At 42.2% G+C, this 10,680-nt stretch overlaps 1 protein-coding gene across 3 annotated transcripts; it reads right to left on the bottom strand.

Moving 5' to 3' along the window:
- Positions 1–6,529: 6,529 nt before the first annotated feature.
- On the bottom strand, positions 6,530–9,101 carry LOC135546539 (RNA-binding protein 7-like). 3 transcript variants are annotated; one of them, XM_064975044.1, is made up of 5 exons: positions 8,872–9,101; positions 8,229–8,430; positions 8,043–8,124; positions 7,849–7,924; positions 6,530–7,610 (listed from the first exon to the last, which is right to left on the bottom strand). In XM_064975044.1, exons 1-5 carry the CDS (start codon positions 8,962–8,964, stop codon positions 7,263–7,265), a joined length of 801 nt encoding a protein of 266 aa, XP_064831116.1. In that variant the 5' UTR covers positions 8,965–9,101; the 3' UTR covers positions 6,530–7,262. The 3 variants fall into 3 exon arrangements, with proteins under 3 accessions (XP_064831116.1, XP_064831115.1, XP_064831119.1); XM_064975043.1 differs by having other exon boundaries at positions 6,530–7,628; positions 8,872–9,099; XM_064975047.1 differs by having other exon boundaries at positions 6,530–7,628; positions 8,229–8,391; positions 8,872–9,096.
- Positions 9,102–10,680: the final 1,579 nt, after the last annotated feature.

Below are 10,680 nucleotides of genomic sequence, written 5' to 3'. Positions count from 1 at the left end.
GTGGTGTTAAATCAATAGTTGTTCAATGACCCGCTTGCTTGACCATGCTGTAGTTCATGTGTAACAGAATAACTTTAGACCATTCCCTCGCCCATACCCGGGCGCGAACCAGGGACCCTCTGCACACATCAACAACAGTCACCCACGAAGCATCGTTACCCATCGTCACCGATTGAAACGCTATTTAGCGTGCACCACAGCTAACTAGCTAGCCGTTTCACATCCGTTACACATGTAACTGTCTGTTACTGTACATACAATATGCTTTGTGTTCTTCACTGGACAGAGGTTTCTATCCAGTTTTGTGATAAAACAAAGGTGTGGTTGCATTTATTCTGCCACTGTGTCTTATTGTCGCTACCTTTAGGCCTATACAGTGGATGCGGAAAGTATTCAGACCCCTTAACTTTCTCCACATTTTGTAACAGTACAGCCATATTCTAAAATTGATTCAATTGTTTGTTTTCCTTATCAATCTACACACAATACCCCACAACGACAAAGCAAAAATAGGGTTTAGAAATGTTTGCAAATTTATACGGAGAAAAAAAACTGAAATCATATTTACATAGGTATTCAGACCCTTTACTCAATACTTTGTTGAAGCACCTTTGCCAGAGATTACAGCCTCAAGTCTTATTGAGTATGACGCTACAAGCTCGGCACATCTGTATTTGGGGAGTTTCTCCCATTCTTCTCTGCAAATTCTCTCAAGCTCAGTCAGGTTGGATGGGGAGCGTCGCTGCACAGCTATTTTCAGGTCTCTCCAGAGATATTCAATCGGGTTCAAGTCTGGGCTCTGGCTGGGCCACTCAACGACATTCAGAGACTTGTCCCGAAGCTACTCCTGCGTTGTCTTGGCTGTGTGCTTTGGGTTGATGTCTTGTTGGAAGGTGAAACTTCTCCCCAGTTTGAGGTCCTGAGTTCTCTGGAGCATGTTTTCATCAAGGATCTCTCTGTATTTTGCTCCGTTTATCTTTGCTTCGATCCTGACTAGTCTCCCAGTCCCTGCTGAGAAACATCCCCACAGCATGATGATGCCGCTACCATGCTTCACCATAGGGATGGTGCCAGGTTTCCTCCAGACATGACGCTTGGCATTCAGGACAAAGCGTTTAATCTTGGTTTCATCAGACCAGAGAATCTTGTTTCTCATGGCCTGAGAGTCCTTTAGGTACCTTTTGGCAAACTCCAAGCGGGCTGTCATGTGCCTTTTACTGAGGAGTGACTAACGTCTGGCCACTCTATCATAAAGGCAGAGTTCTGTCTTACTATCCAGGTCTGTGGCCAAACAATTTGAGCTTCTACTTTTAAAAATCCTCCTTTCCAGAAACAAGTCTCTCACCGTTGCCGCTTGCTATAGACCACCTTCTGCCCCCAGCTGTGCCCTGGACATCATATGTGAATTGATTTCCCCCCATGTATCTTCAGAGCTCGCGCTGTTAGGTAACCTAAACTGGGACATGCTTAACACCCCTGCCATCCTACAATCTAAGCTTGATGCCCTCAATCTCACACAAATGATTAATGAACCTACCAGGTACAACCCCAAATCCGTAAATATGGGGCACCCTCATATCATCCTAACCTTCCCTCCAAATACACCTCTGCTGTCTTGAACCAGGATCTCAGCGATCACTGCCTCATTGCCTGCGTCCGTAATGGGTCTGTGGTCAAACGACCGCCCCTCATCACTATCAAACTCTCCCTTAAAGACTTCAGCTAGCATGCCTTTCTAATCGACCAGGCCCGGGTACCCTGGAAGGATATTGACCTCATTACGTCTCCCCCTCTTCAAAGGGGGAGACAATCTAGACCCAAACTGCTACAGAGCTATATTTATCCTACCCTGCCTTTCCATTTCAAATCCCACCGTAACTTCTCCGCCATACTTAAGGTCCTAAACAATATCATATCCGCCATCGATAAGAGACATTACTGTGCAGCTGTATTCATTGACCAGGTCAAGGCTTTTGACTCTGTCAATCACCACATTCTTATCGGCAGACTCAACGGGACTAGTAACCGAAAGGTTGCAAGTTCGAATCCCCGAGCTGACAAGGTACAAATTCTTATCGGCAGACTCAACGGGACTAGTAACCGAAAGGTTGCAAGTTCGAATCCCCGAGCCGACAAGGTACAAATCTGTCGTTCTGCCCCTGAACAGGCAGTTAACCCACTGTTCCTAGGCCGTCATTGAAAATAAGAATTTGTTCTTAACTGACTTGCCTAGTAAAATAAAATAAAAAAACAGCCTTGGTTTCTCAAATGACTGCCTCGCCTGGTTCACCAACTACTTCTCAGACAGAGTTCAGTGTGTCAAATGGGAGGGCCTGTTGTTCGGATCTCTGGCAGTCTCTATGGGGAGCCACAGGGTTCAATTCTCGGGCCATCTCTCTTCTCTGTATACATCAATGATGTTGCTCTTGCTGCTGGTGATTCTCCAACCCACCTGTACGCAGACGACACCATTCTGTATACTTCTGGCCCCTCTTTGGACACTGTGTTAACTAACCTCCAGACAAGCTTCAGTGCCATACAACTCTCCTTCCGTGGCCTCCAACTGGTCTTAAATGCAAGTAAAACTAAATGGATGCTCTTCAACCAATTGCTGCCCGCACCTATCCGCCCGTCCAGCATCACTACTCTGGACGATTCAGACTTAGAATATGTGGACAACTACAAATACTTAGGTGTCTGGTTAGACTGTAAAATCTCCTTCCAGACTCACATCAAGCATCTCCAATCCAAAATTAAATCTCTAATTGGCTTCCTATTTCGCAACAAAGCCTCCTTCACTCATGCTGCCAAACATACCCTCGTAAAACTGACCATCCTACCAGTCCTTGACATCGGCGATGTAATTTACAAAATAGCCTCCAACACTGTACTCAGCAAATTGGATGCAGTCTATCACAGTACCATCCATTTTGTCACCAAAGCACCATATACTACCCAACACTGCGACCTGTACATTCTCGTTGGCTGGCCCTCGCTTCATGTTCGTCACAAAACCCACTGGCTCCAGGTCATCTATAAGTCTTTGCTTGGTAAAGCCCCGCCTTATGTCAGCTCACTGGTCACCATAGCAGCACCCACCCGTAGCACGCACTCCAGCAGGTATATTTCACTGGTCACCCGCAAAGCCAATTCCTCCTTTGGCTGCCTTTCCTTACAGTTCTCTGCTGCCATTGACTGGAACGAATTGCAGAAATCACTGAAGCTGGAGACTCATATCTCCCTTACTAACGTTAAGCACCAGCTGTCAGAGTAGCTTACAGATCATTGCACCTGTACATAGCCCATCCAACTACCTCATCCCCATACTGTTATTTGTTTATTAGATTTTTTTGCTCCTTTGCACCCAGTATCTCAACTTGCACATTTATCTTCTGCACATCTATCATTCCAGTGTTTAATTGCTAAATTGTAATTATTTTGCCACTATGGCCTATTTATTGACTTACCTCCCTTATCTTACCTCATTTGCACACACTGTATATATACTTTTTCTATTGACTGTATGTTTGTTTATTTGATGTGTAATTCTGGTGTTGTTGTTTGGTCGCACTGCTTTGCTCTATCTTGGCCAGGTTGCGGTTCTAAGTGAGAACTTGTTCTCAACTAGCCTACCTGGTTAAAGGTTAAATAATTTTTTTTAAAGGCCTGATTGGCAGAGTGCTGCAGAGATGGTTGTCCTTCTGGAAGGTTCTCCCATCACCACAGAGGAGCTCTGGAGCTCTGTCAGTGTGACCATCGGGTTCTTGGTCACCTCTCTGACCAAGGCCCTTCTCCACGATTGCTCAGTTTGGCTGGGCAGCCAAATCAAATCAAATCAAATTTATTTATATAGCCCTTCGTACATCAGCTGATATCTCAAAGTGCTGTACAGAAACCCAGCCTAAAACCCCAAACAGCAAGCAATGCAGGTGTAGAAGCACGGTGGTTAGGAAAAACTCCCTAGAAAGGCCAAAACCTAGGAAGAAACCTAGAGAGGAACCAAGCTGTGGGGTGGCCAGTCCTCTTCCAGCTGTGCCGGGTGGAGATTATAATAGAACATGGCCAAGATGTTCAAATGTTCATAAATGACCAGCATGGTCGAATATTAATAAGGTAGCCAACTTTAGGAAGAGTCTTGGAAGTTCCAAACTTCTTCCATTTAAGAACGATGGAGGCCACTGTTCTTGGGGACCTTCAATGCTGCAGAAATGTTTGGTACCCTTCCCCAGATCTGTGCCTCAACACAATCCGGAAAATTCCTTCGAACTTATGGCTTTGTTTTTGCTCTGACATACACTGTCAACTGTGGGACCTGATAGAGACAGGTGTGTGCCTTTCCAAATAATTTCCAATCAATTGAATTTACCACAGATGGACTCCAATTTTTATTGTGTGAATATTGATGAGAAAAAAACAAAAGAATTTAATCAATTTTACAAAAAGGCTGTACAGTAACAAAATGTGGAAAAAGCTAAGGGATCGGAATACTTTCCGAATGGACTGTCTATCAAGGTACAAGAAATTAACAGGTTATAGAGCAAACAATGCAATTATTACAACACATAGGTTGTAATATGATTTTTTGGGGGGTGGAGTTGGCTTCCCCAGTGATTTTACCCATGCACCGCTACTGCAGACCCTATGTAGATCACAGCCGCCATGTTCAAAGTGTGAAGGATTATGGGAAGGAAACATGGAGCTCAGCATGGGAAAGATTGGGCTCTTTTGGGTTTGATGGATTGATCAAAGGGAAAAGATGAGAACAACTGTGAGAGGCTGCTGCTGTCTTTAAAGTTGGGAGGCTGGATGGCGGGGGGGGTCAATGGGGTTTGGGTACATTGAGGGTTTGGATACTTTGGCACCAGTGAACCCTGCAACCTGAGTGCAAGGATTTGAGTTAATGGAAGCAGAATCCTGGGCTGCAGGGAGGGAAGGGAAAGGGGTGTGCTTCTATATAAAGGCGCATCATGCACCCCAGAAAATCTAAGGGGGCACAAAGTGTGTGAGGATGGCTGGACTATCTGGTCAGCACCATCTGTACATTTTTATAATTTAGCATTTTTCACTTGAAACAGCTTTTTCCTGCAATCTAGAGCCATAGTCATTAATTTCAAGTAAAAATAAATAAATTCTGCATATCTTAGCATACCTCTTGAGCAGTCTATATCCTCTTGACTGGTTATTTTTTTTAAATAAGAAACGTATACTTCTCTGCTAAAAGACTGAAAGGAATGTGAGTCTTAAGTACATTTAGTAATTGCCTGTTTTTCTAATGTCTACCAACCTTGCCAGATAGTTTGACAATAGCTATTCTAACTTGATTGATAGCCTGAGATGGATTATTGGTATCTAGTTATGAGGTTGGGAACCTATCTGGGCAAACTTCATTAAATTCCTAGGTGGCAGTAGTATTATAGAGAAACAAAAATATGTATTTTTTGTTGTTAAACAGGACAAATCTGAGGCAGTACGTACCTGTACCCCCTATGGGCATGACGCATCCGTCTATAAATCCACACAGGAGCGGCCTCTGACTGTGCCTCTAATCCGTCTGCTCTAGTGCTAGAGACGCCAAGCAGATTAATCAATTAAAACAATTAGGCCCCAGCCAGCAAGGGAAATTACAGCCTTTCCAGTACTGCCTGTGACAGGGAACTGAGGATACTCTTCATTAGAGCCACTTCCAAGCATCGGAGCGGAATCTGACACTTGCCAGATTAAGCAAGACAAAGGATTTAGCGTAGTGGGAGCAAATGCACTTCCACCTTTGGACCCAGAGCATTATGGGGGATGTACATGTTGATACACAACGGGAGCAGTTGTTAGCGGCCTAAGCTCTTTTGGAAGGGTATACTATGACCTCAACATGGACATTAAGGGATTTCGCAGGCACTTTGTTGTAAGCAAACCTTTTCAAAGGGCATCACATACAGCAGGGCCACTAATTGTAACATGAGGTTTCAAGCCTGGGCTAAAACAATGCCCAAAGTAGGACTAATTCCATGGTTGAAAAATTGTTTAAAATCATATCCAAAGGTGACCAGGCATTAATGCTACAGCCTACCATAAATAACACCTAATTTGGTTGCTGAAGTGATGGAAAGGTGACACTTCAATGATACATGTCAGCAATGATATGATTGTTCCACCATCTTGACAAGTTAGCTTGCATAGAATATCTGTCACACTTTGTAACTTGACTATGTAAGCAGTTAGTGCCAAAGATATAAACCTTCACCTAAATGAGCATGCTAAAGAGAGTTGACTACAGTGGGCTTGGTCATCTTCCTGCGTCAATAAAGGGGTGTGTGTGGCACAACCTGCAGATTACTTTCTAACCCACTGCATTAGCATATTGGTTACACATGGTCCATTAAAAGACAGACGAGTCAGGCATGTGTGCGTGATTAACTGCATAGTTCACATCTGTGAACTCAGGCACTTCTGTAAGAAGTACCAACATTTCAATTGATGTTTTCAGAGTAATGCTTTTCCTGTAAACAGAAGGAAAAAAAAGAGAGAAAAGAAATGGTAGACAAATTATTTTTATGCCAATATTTCATGAAAATATCTAGTTTCACATGTACATGGAACCTGTTGGGTATCTTACAATTGTAAAGTCCTCAAATTTAAAATAGACTAATCCAAACATCATGTTTGCCATTTAAAGTTGTAACATAAGAAACAAATGTCACAGTAAATTTCAGCCTATAGGGTGCTGCAGGTAGAATTAGATTACATAGCTGAAATATTACCAAATTGTTTTTAAATACCTGAGCAATTTACCACAAACAGTTGAGCACCATACCTTGTAGAAATTAAATACCAATTCTTGACAAATGGCTCAGCTTTTCAAACAAAAACTTTAAAAAAAACAGACAACCGCCCCTTCTAAGGTGTATAATCAGTTGATAGATTTAACAATTCTCCAGAGGATGGTATGAAAATCAATTAATCTCCCAATACATTTTTTTCCAATTTGTCACAGTAAAACAATTGGAAAACCTCATTGGTAATTAAAAATAAATCAATCTTGTTTTTACTTGGACACAGTCCAGTGTATTTAAAAAATAAAGTCATTATACTAAACACATGATGAACAGATTGTTTAAAAACAATGCATCTCCTGAGCTTGTAATTGTGTTTTTTTCTCCTCAATATGATCAGGATTTACACATGGAGTGTGGCATCCTGTAAAATTATAAAATATAGGTCCTTTAAAGTGAACAATAGTCACATTAGTCCTTAATTTCCATAGTGCATCAGTATCGTCTCCACCGACCATCTCTGGAGTCATCCCTCCACCTGTCATCTCTGCTACGGCCGCCTCCGCTGCTCCCGCTCCTGTCGTCATGGTGATAGTGTTCACCTCGCTGGTCATCCCGCTGGCTGCGGTGGTGCCGGTTGGAGCCGGTTTCAGAGCCTCCTGGGTAGCGCTGGTCCCTGCCGCTGTCCTGCTGGTACCCCTGCCTGTTGCCTCGAGGTGAGGAGCTCTCCTGTTGCCAGGACCCACCACCTCCACCACTCTGTAGCTGCTGTGGTGGTGGCTGCCCCAGAAGCCCGATGCCGCCGGCTGGGAAACCTCCATTCACGCCCAGGAGCTGCTGCATCTGCCACATGTTGTTCATCTGTTGAATTCATTTTTACTGATCCATGTCAACTGGTTAAATGATCATGATACAGGCCACTATGTAGTACAGTTTGTCATATGCTCAGGATACAATGAAATGGTTACTTGCAGGTTCACGTCGCAACAATGTGACATAAGTTTCACTACTGGAGATGAGGATAGTGCGTAATTGAATGGCTTGACAAGAGTAATGTCAGTGTGGATGAAGGTATGCTCACCATCGCCTGTCTTTGCAGACTATCAGGAGAGGAGAAGATCCTCTGGATGGACCCCTGGTCTGGGCTCTTGTCATATCTGCACACAAAAAATGTCATTCTATATCACAGACAAATAGAGGCCATTGATGCACAATACATTCCCTACATATGCATACTAACATTGTTGGAGGATTTTGCATTATGTTACAACATACCTGCCCCCAGCCCCATGTGGATTGGGAGTATTCACAGGGCTTTGATTCTGGGAGTTCCCTGGGCTGTTAATGTGACTGCTTCCTGTAAATATTTATCCAAATAATGACATTTCAAGTGCAGGCAGACCCTAGTAAAACATTAGCAAATCAATTTCTATGACTAGTATGGGGTTTACATTAGTTTACCTGCTCTGAACTGTACTTTGAGAGTTCTTCCAAATAGAGTAGCCCCATTGAGCAGGTTCATGCCATAGGGTACAGACACCTCATGCTTGAAACAGACAAATCCAAACGCTTTCTGTTTTCCATCATTGTCTTTTGGAATTTTCACTTTGAACATAGGTCCTGCCTGCGTCAAAGAGAAGACAAAACAGACGATGGAGAACAACTGTAAAAAAAAAAAAAAAGTTAACCACTGTGCTCGCGGACTTGGTGTGCTAGCTCTTGTCCACGCGGATGCATCGGATCTGAACTGCATGTGCAATCCGGGGCCTGCTCAAGTGTTTTATTTCGTGTTTTGGAGAAACGAAACCCTGCGCGCTGGGGATCTATGAAAGGCAACAGATCAGAGGAAACTTGTCGTTGTCGTACAATGGACCAGAGCTAGATATGTGTTCGCTAATATAGCTAGCTAACGTCGTTGCTGCATACTAGTAGGTAGTTAGCTAGCTAAGGCTGAATGAACTATATTGATCTGGATAGCTAGATAATTACACGGGTCAGAAGCTTCCACGTCATTATTTGTCGATTAAGTTAGAGAAATTATCGGAATTCATTTAGCTAGCTAACATTAGCTATATCGTATCTAGATAGTTCAAAGCTACTGCACCTGTAAAAAGAGCTCGAATAAAAGTTCTTCCGTCACTTTCGGATCCAAATTTCCAACAAAGAGAGTCCGGTCTGCTTCATCCGCTACTCCCATCTTGCTTTAATGATATCTAATGCACTTTATCAGTATGTAAACAAATTACAATGTACGATTTTTATACAGTTGTTCCGTGGTACGACCGTAAAGTAAAACTGCCATCATTCGTCAACTCGAGTTGCAATAACCATGATGTTTTGCGACATATGCCATTGAGCTCCGGTAAAAAAAAAAAAAAAGGGGCATGCCATCAAATAAACCAGTAGTGGAAAAATGACCTAATTGTCATATTAATTAGTACAAGTAAAGATTATATTAGTACAAGTAAAGATTGAAAATAACTTAAGTGAAAGTCACCCAGTAAAATCCTACTTGAGTAAAAGTAAAAAAAATAATAATAATGTTTTTACATATACGTAAGTATCAAAAGTAAATGTCTTTGTTAAAATATACTTCCTTATCAAAAGTAAAAGTATAAATAATTTCAAATTCCTTATATTAAGCAAACCAGATGGCACCATTTTTAAAAAAAATGTACAGATAGTTTACTATTTATATTTTTGACTACTTTTACTTCACTACATTCCAAAAGAAAAGTATGTACCATACACTCTCCAACAATCAGACATCATTTAAAAACAAAGCATGTGTTTAGTAAATTCGCCAGATTAGAGACAGCAGGGATGACCAGGGTTATTATCTTGATAAGTGTGTGCATTAGATCATTTTCCTGTCCTGCTAAGCATTGATAATTAAATTAGTACTTTTGGGTGTCAGGACAATCAATGTATGGTACATACTTTTCTTTAGGAATGTAGTGAAATAAAAGTAGTCAAAAATATAAATAGTAAAGTACTTTACACCACTGCAAATAACAACATGTCATTAGTTGAGTACACATGAGCCTCACCCCTATTAGCTTCCGGTCATGTTTGTATTTACTGAATGTTACAACACGCTGAACATCATTCAAGGATTCTTGAGCCTCCCTGGATCTCTAAATGCTCGCCTATGAAAAGCCAATGGACATTTACTCCTTAGGTGCTTACCTGTTGCACCCTCTATAACCACTGTGATTATCATTTAACCCCTTTGGTCATCTATGAACGTTTGAACATCTTGAAGAATAATCTACCCTTGATGGCCATGTACTCTTAGAATCTCCACCGGCACAGCCAGAAGAGGACTGGCCACCTCTCAGAGCCTGGTTCCTCTCTAGGTTGTCTTCCTAGGTTCCTACCTTTCTAGGAAGTTTTTCCCTTTCGCTGTGCTTCTACATCTGCATTGCTTGCTCTTTGGGGTTTTAGGCTGGGTTTATGTATAAGCACTTTGTGAAATCTGCTGATGTAAAAAGGGCTTGATTGATTTGATCGACTGTCCCCAGCTTTCCGATGTGCCGGTGGGCAAGGTGTGAAACCAATACACTGGTGATAACTCATCCTGGACTCAGAGTCATATGAAATATACTTTAAGACAGCTTAACAGCTCCAAGACTAAAGACACATAGTAATGGTCTATAAAGAAAGGAAAGTAGGGAAGTTGGTCAGGGAGGATGGGTGGGAGTAATCCTGGACCTTCTAGCAATCTAAAGGTGTTGTTTTCTAGTCGTGTCAGGGAATCAAATCAAATTTTATTTGTCACATTTGCCGTAAAGAAAAGGGTAGCCTAACAGTGAAATGCTTATGTACGGGTCCTTTTCCAACAATGCAGGGATAAGATAAAGATATACAGTGCCTTGTGAAAGTATTCGGCCCCCTTGAACTTTGCGACCTT

This window comes from Oncorhynchus masou, chromosome 9 (assembly GCF_036934945.1).
Source record: "Oncorhynchus masou masou isolate Uvic2021 chromosome 9, UVic_Omas_1.1, whole genome shotgun sequence".
Lineage (NCBI taxonomy): Eukaryota > Metazoa > Chordata > Actinopteri > Salmoniformes > Salmonidae > Oncorhynchus > Oncorhynchus masou.
This window is presented reverse-complemented; position numbering and strand designations above follow the sequence as displayed.